This window comes from Dreissena polymorpha, chromosome 15 (genome assembly GCF_020536995.1).
Source record: "Dreissena polymorpha isolate Duluth1 chromosome 15, UMN_Dpol_1.0, whole genome shotgun sequence".
In the NCBI taxonomy this organism is placed as follows: Eukaryota; Metazoa; Mollusca; class Bivalvia; order Myida; family Dreissenidae; genus Dreissena; species Dreissena polymorpha.
In genome coordinates this window covers 14,703,512-14,720,242 of record NC_068369.1, presented here as the reverse complement: position 1 = coordinate 14,720,242, position 16,731 = coordinate 14,703,512, and the positions used below count along the sequence as shown (strand labels likewise).

Sequence of the window (16,731 nt, the reverse complement as noted above, 5' to 3'; positions counted from 1 at the left end):
ATGATGATGATGAATATGATAATGCTGCTGCTGATTGTGATGATGATTATATGATGGGACTTCGGTATTATAAAATTTGTGAGGTTTAAACACAAAACCTGTTGGATAATAAAACTTCTCATTTTATGACAAAAGAGCTAGATTGTGGAGTAAAAAATAAGTATAAAATCCCTAATAGGAAAGCTACCATTAAAGGGCCATGTGGGCTTCATCAAAAGCAATGCATGAAACAGTTATATCTCTTTCAAATGCACTCAATATTGCTGTTCCAATTGATATGCTCAGAAATGCTTCTGGATGGGCATACACCAATGAGTACTTTCCTTCAGTTTTTTCTTCTAAAGACACATTAACAACACTGTCGCCCTTAGCAGGAATTCTGGACGCCCCCCCCCCCCTAAGATGTTCCATTCCCAGACATTTCCCCCATTTTAGTTTTAGTGCTTACATTACCTCCCCCCACCCCACAATTAATTTATAATGGTTTGGTTGAAGTATAATCTTGATTTATTATCAAAATGATTATTTTGCTAATGTATTCTTATGTAATTAACTTTTTATATGAAGCAGCTTGTTTGTTGTTTTCTTTGGATTAATCATTCATTATTTTTGTTAAACTGTTTAAGGAGTGCATGTAAATCATTAGTAAGACGGGCATGTTGGTGTACTAGAGGAATACATGGGATATTCTAAAAATCTTACACATGTTGTTTTTAATATAATTAAATAGGATCAATTGATGAATTAATTCAGTTTGAGTCAACTTGGGCTGGGTTGTGGAACTATAGTTATTTGTTGTTTTTAATCCAATTGAATAGGGTACTATGTAACTGTCAAAGAAAATATGCATTCATACGCATATAATCCAAGTATTCGATGTCACTGATATTTTCAATTTTAATAGTAGCTAATTAAGACTAATTAAAACAGAATTGGACTTTCCTTGCAAAGTATTTCATTATTGATAATATAATAAGCTAATGTAAACAAAAGATATTGATATTTAAATAAGTTAACTCAATGATATTAATAATATTTAAATTTGCCCCCAAAAACTAGGGCAGGTAGATAGGAAGGATTTTTTTTTGGAAAACCAACAGTGTTGTCAGTGTTAAATATTTGTAAAGCTTCTTCAATTTCAGTTTTACATTTTATGACCTGCAACATATTCTATGCTACTTTATTTTACTATGGTAAGTCATTAAAGTGTTATTTATTTTTCAACTATATAATGTGCTAATCTCATTTAATGAATCAATACCCCATTTAAAGATGACACCTAATCTAAATTCATTAATATAATAGTTATAATTGTTTTATTGTAACATACTATTCCACTGAAAATGACCACCATAGAAAATCAATGCAGTGCTTTTACTAAATTTTTCATTGATCTCAATTTTTAAAGAAAAAAATCTATCAGGCACTTATAAAAAGATATATAATTAGGGTGTCAAAATTTAACAAACTGAACAAGTCAATTTGAACTTCTCTTGCAATGCAAATGGAGCCACTTGGAATATCAAATTGTTCCCATACTAGTCGGCAATATAGCTATGACATTGTGTCTATTCAAAACATGCATCAGACACACCTTCTGAAACTTTTTAAGCGGTTTTGAAAACGCTATTTCATTGCAAACTTTCGTCAATAAAGGATACATGTTGTTATACAACCAAAAGTGAAAGTACAGTTTAAAAAAATTGAATAAAGAGCGGAATTGTTGAAAACTAACGAAAATTTTAATTGATACTAACATAAAACCGTAAGACTGAACAAAATAATACTTAACTTTTAAATCAAAGCACGAATGTTTACTTATAAAGCAAATTCTTCATTCATCCGCGGACTTCTTTGTGTCGTAGTCATAAATGCCTCCAAATGGAGGTGCGTGATGCGTCTAAGTATAGAGGTGACAATAACGTAGTGACGTCACCATCTATGTATAGAATGTAGTGATATCACCATCTATGTATAGAATGTGGTTCCCGACCTTATTTACTCCTCAGTCAGAACGGTATCATTTCATGTTGGCCCACGATAGAGGCCGATGTTGATACAACGGGCTCCCCGCTGCATTGTTGAGCATCGATATACGCTCATGGTGAAAACATTTGACATAACATTCGATAAAACCCGAATCGCCCAACTTCAAGCATATAATGTTTGCTATCAGTTGATCTCTTGTGTGGCAATATGGACAAAACTTTTACCTTCAAGCACCTTTTAAATGGCGCCAAAATACACATATAATGAACAAGTTTCGTGGGCCAAGCTTAGAAGATTTTGATCGTGGCTGTACAGTGTGTGCTAAACAGTGGCTTGCCAAATCAAGACGGAAAAAAGAGATTAATGGCTGCTTATAAGCCAAGGGTAAAAAAAAATCAGAAAAACTGTTAAATAAAACAAAAGTGATTGCTTTATTGTGTACAAACTGCTTGTTATAGCGAGTTAACATTACATGTACAGTGTATTATTAATTCTGATCCTTTGAACATAAATACTCCTTAAAATTATCGGATTTTGATTTTTACTCATCATTTAAAAAATTTCATGAGTGAAATACCCCTCGGCTGAAAAAATTATCTGGAGCTCTGCCGGTGACGACACGTAATATGTGCAAAAAACTGCAGAAAACATGTCTTGTAAAGCAAATAGGTGTCATTATATCTATGCTTTCGTCCCTATACGACTATATGCCTATGCCATATCATTGTTACTTAAAGATTGTTGATGCTAAGACGATGCCTATTTTATTATATGGATCGGAACAATGGGGGCTAAAATCTTTTGAAGTTGTATAAAGAATTCACACATATGCATGTGATTAAGATATCCAATACATATTTATTCATCTATGAGAGTTATAAGATATTGGTTATGAATACTGGAAACACCATATTCCCGTCATATTGAAAAGTGCTTTGAAATGTTGAAATTCTTTGATAACATAGCACACGTAAACTGGGTCACCTCATTACAAAATCACTTGCTATCCATATGGCTTGGATATGTGTGGGAATAACAAGCAGTTGTTAATAATTTATTTGTTTTGCTAAATTATGCTCAACGACTTAAATATATTTGTATACAGCAGTGGGTAGAAACATGTTATAGTTCTTTAAAACTTAAAACATACACTGGATTTAAAAGTAACTATGAATTTGAGAAACATTTAAATATTTTAACAATTCGTGAATTTCAAAACGCGTATGTATGTTTTCGAATTTCTTCCCATAAGGGCATTATTGAAAAGGGCCGCTATTTGAATATCGACAGGGACCGAAGGTTGTGCCCTTTTTGCAAAAGTGATATTGAAAATGAATTTCATTTTCTTCTAATTTGCCCAAAATACTTTTAGATGTTCGTGAAATGTATATACCCACTAAGTTCTATACACCCGCTACTACAACTTAATTTAATAAAATCATGAGTTCCCGGGAAGAACAGGTGATCAGAGTATTGCTATGTTATTGTATTATGCTTTTGAAAGAAGAAATGCGTAACTGAATAGCAGTTTATTATTAATATAGATGCCTGTATGTGTCTATGTGATGTTATTTGTAGTATGTCACTATGCGATGTTATTTGTATTATGTTATTTCAGTTAATTACCAATAGCTGTACCATCACCTATGTATTTTTGCGTATGTTATTTGTAGTATGTCACTATGCGATGTTATTTGTATTATGTTATTTCAGTTAATTACCAATAGCTGTACCATCACCTATGTATTTTTGCGTATATGTGTATTGAAGTGTGTGACTATGCTATGTTATTTGTACTTGCAAGGGCCGGAGGCCACATAGCAATACACAATGCATTTAATGAATTGAAATATAATATTGCAACTACGATAACTACTACTAGTAGAACTACTACTATTACTACTACCATTGCTGTTTCTATAGAATTACTTCTGTTAATTACCTTTCACCGCTTTTATCGACGGTAAACAGCTCACCATCTGAGTCAATGCCGAACGCTCCTCTGGTCAGTTCCCAAGGCTGTAATCAAGACAACCATATAAATACCTAAACAAGTATGCTGCCATCCGTGAAATAGCAAACATACAGTAAAATAATTAACTTACTAGACTCATGAACGTAAAGACGAGCAGTGAATTATAACTTAAATTTCCAGGTATTTGGTTTGTAGTGAGGTAATTAATGTTGGAACAGACTTGTGATGTGGGGGTACCCGGAGGAAACTACGCCTGTCCGGTTTAGTGACCACCAACCAAGCTCACATGCGCCGAGAGCGGCGAATGAACCCTGATAGCATAGGTAAGGAATACACTTCTAAAGGTCGATCAATAATCATTCTAGTAATATGGTATATATGTTCTTTTACTTTAAAGTTTCTTCTGCTTATTCGTCATATTATTTGTGTTGTTCGATGTATTAGCAAATGTTATGCTGACATTGAAATTGTATATATCTCTCTATTAATAAAGGTTTCATAAATATAAGTCCAACATATCCTCTTTAACTTAATTTGCGTAGACAATATGCAATTATTGCATTTTGCATGGACCGTAAACTATTTAATGTCACAAACCAATGTACACGTGTCTGTTTATGATATTCGTCATTCCCTTCGCATTTCTTACTATCTTATGTGCTATGTTATTTCAATGCACCTATATAAATAATGATTGACGATAGACTGGGTCGTGTAATATTTCTTACAAGTCCCAGAAGTCTCCTTATTAGACACAAAACATATGAGTGCTCTTAGACGTAACCTAAACGACCATCTTTGTCATCTTGAATTTTTTAATGATAACGAAAGTCATCTTCATATTTTGTTGAACGTCGGATTTACAGTGGCCGTGTGCTTTAAATGTGAAGAACATCGGCTGTTGAACGAACGGTGCGGATTCGAATGGTTTGTGTTTATTCATATAACATAATTGATATTGTGAACATTGTATATTACAACCGAAACGTATTGTACATTATGATTGGAAATAATACAAATTAATAAAATAATAAAAAAACTATAGAAGACTACATAGAACGTGTATGTTTGTATAGTATTGTTATTAAACAGAGGAAAAGCACACAAATAACAATATATGTATTATGTACATGTATATAATGGTAATAAAAAACATTTGATGTTTAAAAAAAATGGTTATTTAACATAAATCAGTAATTATGATTAATTTCTAATATAACAATATGGTGTGTGTCATTGTAGTATTTGCATATACAAGCGAATAATGTTATTGTGCTTTTTACACCCTGCAAAATGGTTTCTTCCTGAGATTCATTACAATGATCTGGTGTTATTATATATGCTTCTCTCTCAAAACTTGTAAACATAAACGAATTTGGTTGATATTTGCATCGTGTCTCAGCAAATTGTTATAATAATACTCTGGTGCAAATTAAACCAATGAAATTATTTATTTGCTAATAAATCAAATTTAAGTTTATTGCTTTTTAATTTGAATACCGTGTTATGATGTATGTACATGCATGTTAGTGATTTAATATGGGCTTAGTGTGAGAATCGACGCGTCGATCAAACGGTTTATAACCCAAATGCTTTGAATTTTCCATTCCAATGTTGTTACCTTTTATAGGTAATAACGCGCTTGTCTTTTATAACAGACAAGTGGGCGTTAACACTCAATCTACATGGTGATAATGTTCCATATATATAAAGATAACGCCTGCATTTCTGGTCAAGCTAAGAACCCAATATGTTTTTGCGAGTATGTACCTTGAAGCAATGTTCTAAAGAAACAATCTATCAAAACAGTGAAGTGTTCTATTTTTGCTCACAAAACTAAATTATCCGAGACAATTAAAGCAACATGTGCATATGTCCTGATACTTAGTTGTTGTTGTTTTTTTCTCAATAATAATTGATTCGCGATAAATACTCTTTGCTCCACATTCATTAATGCCGATGTTGTTAAATTAAGATATGAGCAGTATTGAATTCATGTCGTCAATGCACGTCTGGTAGTGTATCCGTTATAATGCCAGCGGCTTTTGCGATGTTGTTTGATGTCAGTCATCTCAGTTGTTTTCAGTTGGTTACTGTTACATACGCCACAGGTCGCGTTACCTTTTTTCGTTGAAAGTGTCACTTGTATTTGCAAGAACTAATTATTTCCTGCACTGCATTAAAACTCGAGGGAATTAAGTTTTGTAAATGTTAAGCCTATTTAATATAATTTACTATAGTATGTTAACTTTAATGTATCTTTATTCTGTATGCGGTCCATACAGACGATTCCAATTGTTGGGCAATATCTCTCCCTTAACAAAGATCTTTTTTTGTTTTTGTTGAAAACAGATACAGCGTCTCCGACAAGTTGTGTCACTCCATCGTTGGTTCCGACAGTCACCATACATGTTCCTAGGAAAATAAAAGTCACATGTTAGACATTTCATTTAGAACTGAGGTATGGTATTTGCAATTAACATTAAAACAAGTACTTCACTCGGTTGACATTTTACAAACGACTATTATTACAATTCTCTGTATCTTCGTAATCATTTTGTTTCTATATTGGATGCGTTTGATTTTAAGACATTCATCAATCAGACAATACGTCACTTAAAATTACTTTAGTGTATTGACATCCCAGAAAACATACATTAAAAGTGTGGTTCTTGTTGTGTTTTTTTTCAAAATTAAGGGATAACAAATTAATTTTTAATTAGTATTTTTAAATGAAAAATGAGTTTCTTTTAAATAAATGGTCCGTAATTTGTGAATCACGTATATATATCCCAATAAACACTACATAATACATTACACGCAAGTAGTTTTAGAAGTACAAAAAAACATGAAAACAATTACACAAACATATCTGTCGAAATTATTACACAAGTAAGTAGCAATATACAGAATTATAAACAATTCGACAAATATATCGAAGCATAAAAATGTATTGTAAGACTACAATTTTAATGATTTATGTTAAAAAACTGTTGCAAATTGTTCTTAAAGTTTCTATCTGATCTTTATTAAAAGCAGTTATCTCCTCAAGTTTGAGCCTATTCTGAAGATATGTATTAAAATGATTAATATTGGGTATGCTGTTCTAATACTTATTTCTAAAAAAATAAAACAAACCTCAAAATGTCTGCACAATACAAACATGTTTACATCTAACACGACTTACCAGTAGAGGACAGAGACTCTAGTAAATGTTATTGGGAGTGATACAGTTTTTATCAAGGGAAATCGTTTAGTCCAAAAACCTGACGCTTGTGCTACCCAGAGCAGAAACGAATGGCAGGAAGTTAACCACCCTCATAGGACGCGTCCGTAACCTATGAGCGCCAGATTAGAAAGACACGAGAGTCGACATCAAACCACGACCGGTGAACACCGCACAAACGAGGACTACACACATAAACGCGATCCGCAGCCACTACGTAACCGACACAGTATGCGTTCTTGGAATACACAGACCGGAAAAAGCCATCATTACCAGGAGCACCAGGACGACGTAAGTCGTAACTACAGAAACCGCTACCAACCCCTTTACCATAACAACTACAACCACTATTAGGTGTCATGCGGGTTTTGGAACCCGAACGGATGCAGTGGGAATGAAACAACTGATAACTACCAAATTCGTAAAAGCTGTATATCACACCTAAACCTTGATATAATTGGTATAGCAGAAACACATTTAAACAATGAGCAAGTGTTAAATATTGACGGATATACGTGTTACGGGCAAAATAGAAGACATTTAAAAAGACGCGCCCCGAGGGAAGTGGAGGGGTAGGTGTGCTAGTACGAAACACCCTACTTAATTCATTTACCATTAACAGAGTGAGTGATGATAACGAGGTTATTTTATGGCTCACACTTACTACTAAAACCACAAACAAGCAGCTTAAGTGATGTGTGTGTTACCTGCCGCCTTCAAACTCTACACGATGTTTGGATATAAACGAGTTTCTTGATTCGTTACTAGAAAATATATACGTTTATCAACATAACTCAATTATCAATATTTTCGGTGCTTTCAATATACGTGTTGGCACGAGTGAGGACTTAATCGCTGATGTAGACAAACTACCATAAAGACAGATCATTGACTTTCAAGCATCACCCTATTATATATGAACCGCCGTTATATATGAACAATTGAGACAAAAAATCACTGAATTAGAAGCCAACCAAAATAGACAGGAATTGATTGACATGTCTTACAGTGAGTTTTTGAGTATTTTGGTTGCAGAAATGAATATTTATTTAAACCCAAGGGAGGTTACTCGTAGTAATTCAAACGGGAAAAGAGGACGAGTTAGCAAACATTGGTGGAACAATGAATTGACGTCGGAGTGGTCCGATTTTCGCATAAGTGAAAAACTTTGGCTAAACTGCAAAAATAATTCTCAAAGACAAAAGACTTAAAGCAGCATACGTTCAGAAACGTAAACAGTTTGACAAATCGGTACAGAGACGAAAACGAAACTTTTGGTATGAATAACAACAATACCTGCTTAAAGCATTTAACAACACAAACAGACCCGATTTCTGGAAAGAAATAGGAAATATCGGCATAGGAAAAGAGCAAAAGAAATTAATTCCAATGGAAGTTACCAAAACAGGTGCTTGATAAATGGAAAAAGTCGTTTGAAACACTTTATAACATACCGACGACAGAAACGTTTAGCATGTTCGAAGCTAGATCACCACTGGCTGTGGAACAACATACACTAAATAACGATATAGACATATTAGAGATCGAGAAAGCAGTTAAATCATCACTTAATAAAAACAAAGCCCCCGGATATGACGGAATACCAGCGGAAACTATAAATAATAAGCTCACGATATACTTTTTACACGGTCTGTTCAATGTATGTTTTGACATCGGCAGTGTACCTTCAACATTGCAATACGGACTTATTACCCCAATTCGTAAATGTAGTAATTCCGACAAAGAGATACAAATAATTACAGAGGAATAACTGTAACATCTGCTATATACAAGCGTATTGTTCCGTGCTAAACAATAGACTTACAAAATAGGTAGAAACTAATAATATATTCTATCCGACACTCAAAACGGATTTCGCCTACAAAGAAGTACCATTGATCAGCTGTCCTTTCTTACAAATATTGTTGATGCGCGAAAGAAAAGCAAGAAAGATACTTTTGTTGCATACTAGTACGTGGAATTTTCTTAAGCCTATGACCGAATCAATCGACATAAATTATGGTCCAAGCTAGAAAATAATTACGGCTTAACAGGTAAATTCTTAAATGCTCTGAAATCCCTTTGCGCATCCGTTAAATGTGCTGTGCGGGTAAATGATTACACTTCGGAATGGTTTGACGTAAAATCGTGATTAAAACAAGGCTGTTTGGTCTCAACGACTTTGTTTAACCTCTTTCTTCAACGACATAAGCGAGCTTTTCGAGCAATCAAAAACGGGCGTGAAAATTAACGGCAACATTAGTCACTTGTTTTACGCAGACGATTTAGTTTTAATCACAGAGAATGAGGAAGATCTCCAACACCTATTAACTTTATTATCACAGTGGTGCGATATAAATAATATGAAAATTAATACTGATAAATCGAAGATTATGCATTTTCGACCCCGTTCCAAACAAAACAAAGAAGTGTTATTTCAAGTGCAATGATGACGTTATAGAATGCGTGGAAAGCTACCGTTATCTTGGCTAACTGTTAACTGACACTTTGGACTATAACGTGACGGCAAAACATGTAGCGCATTCAGCTACACGAGCCCTTGGTCTTATTATCGCAAAGTTTAAAGCATTGGGCGGGATGCCATACGAAGTTTTCTCAAAACTCTACGAGGCATGTGTCTGGCCTACCATTAGCTACGGAGCCGCAATATGGGAGACCAGAGAGTTCTCGTGCATTAATGCAGTCCGATATAGAGCTGCCCGCTTCTTTCTTGGGGTCGGGAAGTACACGCCAAATGTCGCTGTGAACGGGGACATTGGATGGACGCCACCAATAGTTAAACAGTGGAAAGCCGTTATCACTCATTGGATTAGACTCTCAAATATGGAGACCAATATACTGGCCGCATTATGTTAAAATTACCGTTAAATCGTTTACTGAAATTGATTTAAACATAAATACCTATGCCAGTAAATCGCAATTAACACGAATAATTGATTTGTTTCAATCAAATATGTCAAATAAGATAAATCAGACATGGTTGAATCAAATTAATTCAGCTACTGGTAACGGTTACAGTACAGGTGGAAATAAATTACGCCTTTTTAAGACTTTTAAAAGTTCATTTTAAGCTGAACCCTATGTAAAGAATAGAACTATAACAAGAAATGAAAGTGCTTTAGCCAAGTTCAGGTGCGGTGTAGCACCCTTAAAAATTGAAACTGGTCGTTATAAAGGAATTGTTTTAGAACAACGAACTTGTTGTAACAGTAAAACTATGGTGGAAGACGAAACCTATGTTTTACTCCAATGTCCATCGTACAATACCTTGAGAAATTAAATTGAATTAAAAGCGACATCCACCAAGAATGATTTCAATTCATTTCCAGTGCCTGATAAGATTTCATTCCTACTCTCCGATGAAAATATGTTAAAATATAGTGCCAAAACCTGTCATGAAATATTAAGATTAAAACAAAACTACATGTATAAATAATGTATATTGAATTGTATTAGTATGTTGTTGTTAATATTATATACTCATATGTATAGATATATTTGTGTATGTGTTGTACATACAAACGTAGATAAATATTTTATTAATTATTTTACCTATCCTTTAATTGTTAAATAATATCGTCTTATATAACGTAGGTTCATACATTGTATAGTCTCTCGTAACTCTATTAGAGTGGTTTTCATACATGAACTTGTTTCAATTTGCTACATGTTTTATATATCATGAATCTATAAAAGTGAGACTCAAATAAACTTTCTGTCTGTCTGTCTCTCTATAAAACTTTGCCAACAATATGATAAAATTAAAAATCTGTGACATTGTTGAATGACTGTACTGATATACTACAAAAAAATCACACATATTGGAGTGTGTTAAACCGCAATTTAACGGCTTTGAAACATTAATACTAGTTAACTCATGGTGAATTGAATGTACATGAAGACATCCTATGCCCGCGGCTTCTAATGATGACCATAGATGTAATGATGTAATGTTGTGAATTCCTATTTAATTAAATGTGCAAATCACGTATGTCTAGGCTATTCACTGACACCGTGTAACGAAAATAATCTTCATTTGGTTGTTTGTATTCTTAAAGTCACACACCTTGAAATGAATTACATTTTAATCAATACATATTGATGCAATTTGAAAGTGTGCAAAAGTGTCATTTAATCCATAGCCTAGTTAGCAATACATTTATTTATATATGTTTTATTTTAAAACCGAAAGTAGGATTTCTATACGTATACATACTTTTTGACAAACGCGATTATTTTTAAGTTTTTAGCGCAAAAATACGGATTTCTACCTTGTAACCACCAGATATATTCTAATTTAGATAGATAAAATTAAATATGTAGCCTAATTAGCTAGTAATTTATTATATTTCAAACGGTACCGTTTTTAAACCCGAAAGTAGGATTTCTAGACGTACACGTCCATTTCGACGAACGCAATTATTTTAAAGTTTTTAAGTGCAAAATAGACGGATTTCTACCTTGTAACCACCACATATATTCTAATTGGCATAGATAAAATATGTTTCTTATTTATACTTATATTTACTATGCCAAGTATTTCATTTGAAGGTGTGTGGCTTTAATAATTAATTATAATTGAATCGGTTAGTTGTTTGTTCCAGATATATTCAAATACATGTAGTGGTAATATGAAATATAGTTATAGCAAGAAATTCATGTAGCGTCAAAATTTCCATTTAAAGCTTAATGTCCATCAATGATTTGTGCTTCATTGCTTACGTCCGTTAACTCGGACGGAAAGTATTCATACCAGTGATTGCATTTGGTTATCATATTCGTTTCTCGGTTGATCCCGGTTCGATTTCAACCGTTAATTTGGTGGTCAACATGCTAGCCGATTGCGCCATTATTAGAACCAAATATTTGATTTATTATTAATATATTAATATAAAAATAAGAGTCATATGTATATTCGGGTTATAAATCTAACGTTGAAAACACCGAAATTCACGCGGTGTTTCTTAACGACGTGATATTTTGTTTAAATATAGGAATAATAACCTAATAAAATATATCAGGCGTCCAAATGTGCCAGGGTCTCTTTGAACGTTGACCACCGAAAGTCGGTGTATGTAAGTATACCAAAAAAATCCATGTTTAGATAAGAACGAAAGAAAATGAAATTATAATATATATTATTATATTAAATATATTATATAGGTAAACTCGGTTTATTTTTTTCGCGCGATTTACTAAATAAACGCCATTTTTCTATTATTTTCGATTGTTGCAATCGTTTTGGTCTTTATCGTTCTGAAAGATTATTAGAGTATTTATTTTAAGGATTTATATCATAATCGATATTACACTTAGCATTGGCTTGTAGATGTGAAACTCTACCTACACAATAAAACGTCAACAAATATGAATCAAAGTACTGAAAGTACTGGTTTGACGATGCTTTTGAAGAGGATGGATATATAGAAGATATTTGTTGGATTCGGTGGCATATCGATTTTCTCAGAAAAAATGCGAAAAATATCGATATTTTCACTGTTATTTTTCACTGTTTAAAAAAGTGAAATACCAGTTTATTTCACTGATATTTCTGTATAAATTATCGGAAAGCATAACATAAATAAGCATCCATTTAGGTTAATCTACATCACCGCAATTGTGTAATTTTTATTGCTTGTCATTTATCCGCAGGCCAATAGTTAATGGTTGAGGTGCAATCGTTTTCGTTCTTGGACACTGCATCCCTTCAATCAGTTCAATGAAATTTATTTACCTAAATATCTCATATTTGAACTTAAAATTCTTTTGGGAGAATTGGTCCAGACAACTGGACAAAACAGCAACAATATGCTAACCCATTATTTTTCGAGGAACATAATTGAGAATTCCTGTGCTAGCCCCCGAACACAGTATGTTGGGGTATAATAATTATCAAACTTTGTTTTTCTTCTCAAAAGATTGTCGTAGATTACAAATTGATGAATATATCATCCAAGACTACAAGTTTTAGAAAGCCATTTTTTTCATTTATTTTTATTGATAAACAAGGTTTTGTAACAATCTATACTATGCATAGTTAGCTTGAACAGCACAATGTGGCTCATCTGAAACTGATTGTTTCCTAGTGGTGTTAACTAATTTTTCATGAAGATCTAGAAAAAAAGGCATTGTGAGTATGAACAAACCGATCTAGTTGAGTCTTGTTACCAAGATCCTACTTTTATTTATTTGGACATTCTGATCAACTGCCATGAAGATCAGGTAAAAATGTAAGTTTTAACATGGATTTTAATGATTTTAGTTATTGATCAACTGCTTGGAAGCACATGACCCACTTTGGAACGTGACCTGTTATTCACTGAGACTAGACCTTGTGACCTAAATGTTAAATATGCTACTTTCATGCTTGACTTTGAAATCATTTACAATAATGTTCTAACCAATTTACAAGTGGATCAGAGAGAGAATGTGGCCACTAAAGTATTAACAGACCTTTTCTTATATTTGACCTAGTTCCCTAATTTTTGATAAAATATGAAAACAAAAATGACATAGAGGTGACTAGTTTCATAAGAATCTGGCAAAGAGGTGACACCCAAATTATCTTATGTGTTCACAATACACTTTGTATAAAATACAACAAAGAGTGATAACAAAAGCTCACCTTGTCACATCATAACAAGTGAGCAAAATAACCAAAACTATGACATCATATAATTGCTCAGTTACTTCCAATAACAATAAAATGTTACTTTTGAAACAAATACAATACCTTCCCTTTCTTACTACAGGCTGTTCTAAAACAAGATAGACCTGTATCGCTCACCCAAAACTCCTTCTATAGTGTCAAAAACATGTGTATGATTTGACTAAGTTGTAACCTAGCTTTAGCCTGCCAGGACTAACTTGCAAATTCAGCTTTTGATTTGATTAAGATCATTGTACGCAATTTTCATGAAAATCAGAAAGATAATGTGACATGTAGAAAGGTAAAGGAAGTTTTCTATATTTTAACCTAATGACCTAGTTTTTGACAAACTACCAACTTTCAAACTGAAACTTTATATCATCGAGATAACATTCAATTCTGTCCTATTTTCATGAAAACCTGGAAGAAAATGTGACCTCTGGAGTGTTCACTTACCTTTTCTGTGATTTGGTTTGTTGACCTAGTTTGGACCACATATGACCTACTTTCAAACTTAACCTAGAATTTACAGAGAAGAACATTTACCAACATAAGAAAAACAAGGGCTGTTTGTAAAACATGCATGCCCCCCATATGGGCTGTCAGTTGTAGTGGTAGACATTGTGTGAATACATTTTTTGTAACTGTGACCTTGACATTTGACCTAGTTACTTGAAAATCAATAGGGATTATCTGCCAGTCATGATCAATTTACCTATGAAGTTTCATGATCCTAGGCCTTGCTTTTCTTGAGTTATCATCAGGAAACCTTTTTACTGTTATGAGTCACTGTGACCTTGACCTTTGATCAAGTGATATGTAAATCAATAAGGGTTATATACAAGTCATGATCAATGTACCTATACAGTTTAATGGTCCTAGGCGTAAGCATTTTTGAGATATCATCTGGATACTATTTTACTGCTTTGAGTCACTTTGACCTTGACCTTTGACCTAATGACCTGAACATCAATATGGGTCATCTGCGAGTCATAATCAATGTACCTATGAAGTTTCATGATCCTAGGCATAAGCTTTCTTGTGTTATCATCCGGAAACCATTTTACTGAGTCAAGTCACCGTGACCTTGACCTTTGACCTAGTGACCTATAACTCAATCGTGGTCATCTGCGAGTCATGATCAATGTACCTAAGAAGTTTCATGATCATAGGCGTAAGCATTCTTGACTTATCATTTGGAAACCATTTTTCAAAGTTGAGTAACTGTGACCTTGAACTTTGACATAGTGACCTGAAAATCATTAGGGGTCATCTGCGAGTCATGATCAATGTACCTATATAGTTTCATGATCCTAGGCATAAACGTTCTTGAGTTATCATCCTGAAACCATTTTACTATTTCGGGTCACCATGACCTTGACCTTTGACATAGTGACCTGAAATTAAATAGGGATCATCTGCGAGTCATGATTAATGTATTTATGAAGTTTCATGATCCTAGGCATAAGCGTTTTTGAGTTATCATCCGGAAACCATTTAACTATTTCGGGTCACCGTGACCTTGACTTTTGAACTAGTGACCTCAAATGGAGTCATAATTTATGCGAGTCATGATCAATGTATCTATGAAATGTCATGATCCTAGGCATAAGCGTTCTGAGTTACCATCCGGAAACCATTTTACTATTTCGGATCACCGTGAACTTGACCTAGTGACCTGAAAATCAATAGGGTTCATCTGGGAGTCATTATCAATGAACCTATGAAGTTTCATGATCCTAGGCATAAGCGTTCTTGAGTTATCATCCGGAAAGCATTTAACTACTTCGGGTCACCGTGACCTTGACCTAGTGACCTCAAAATCAATAGTGGTCATCTGCAAGTCATGATCAATGTACACATGAAGTTTCATGATCCTAGGCATAAGTGTTCTTGAGTTTTTATCAGGAAACCATTTTACTATTTCAGGTCACCGTGACCTTGACGGTTGATATAGTGACCTGAAAATCAATAGTGGTCAACTGCGAGTCATGATCAATCTACCTATCAAGTTTCATGATCCTAGGCATAAGCGTTCTTGAGTTATCATCCGGAAACCATTTTACTATTTCGGGTCACTGTGACCTTGACCTTTGACCTAGTGACCTGAAAATTAATAGGGGTCATCTTCGAGTTATGATCAATGTACCTATGAAGTTTCATGATCCTAGGCATAAGCGTTCTTGAGTTATCATCCGGAAACCATTTTACTATTTCTTTTTTTTTGTTAAACGCCGTCAATTATTAATTGTATATAGATTTCTCTATAGTATGAAAAACATTTAGGCAAATATTTCTCATGTAAGATAAAATGCAAATAATTAATAAAATATTCCCTTAAATCAGTATGTTGGTTTATCGGTCAATAACAATATCACTTTGAACATTGAATTATTTAAAAATTATAACAAACATTAAATGTTCTCCGAACAAATGACTCATGACACATATAACAGATTGATAGGAAGATATGAACAAATCAAGGTTGCTAGGTTGCCCGCCTAGAATGGTCCTGTTAGTATGGAAGTACTTGATATATAAATTTATTAGCCTGTCGGTGTTGTAAAAACATACAATATTTTATGAATGTCTCAAAGTGTAGAATTATTTTGCATTTAGTAAAAGAAATGCAACATATAACCCTTAAGTGGCTGACAAGAACTTGTGGCTAAATACAACTAAAAAGAGGCATTATGATTCTTGAAAATAAAAGTAAACATCATTATATATGAATTTTCTGATCAAAAGTGTTATTTTTAGTGAATAGGGGAAATACATTTTCAAGAATAAACAATATAATTATAAATGTTTTGGCGAAGTGCATCATAGTATTATCATAGTACAGTTTTGGTCTAAAAATCCCGTAACATT

At 33.5% G+C, this 16,731-nt stretch overlaps 2 protein-coding genes across 8 annotated transcripts in view; both read right to left on the bottom strand.

The window, feature by feature from the left end:
- LOC127860512 (uncharacterized) overlaps positions 1 to 4,009 on the bottom strand; it is an 82,008-nt gene extending 77,999 nt beyond the window's left edge. The window contains exon 1 of the mRNA XM_052398622.1: positions 3,932 to 4,009. The gene's annotated coding sequence lies outside the window, so the exon portion shown is untranslated. The remainder of the gene's footprint in view (positions 1 to 3,931) is intronic.
- Positions 4,010 to 5,016: 1,007 nt separating this feature from the next.
- LOC127860852 (uncharacterized) overlaps positions 5,017 to 16,731 on the bottom strand; it is an 81,709-nt gene continuing 69,994 nt past the window's right edge. For all 7 annotated transcript variants that reach the window (XM_052399149.1, XM_052399147.1, XM_052399153.1 and 4 more), the window contains one exon: positions 5,017 to 6,379. In XM_052399149.1, the coding sequence (XP_052255109.1) occupies positions 6,186 to 6,379 (194 nt within the window). In that variant the 3' untranslated portion in view covers positions 5,017 to 6,185. The remainder of the gene's footprint in view (positions 6,380 to 16,731) is intronic.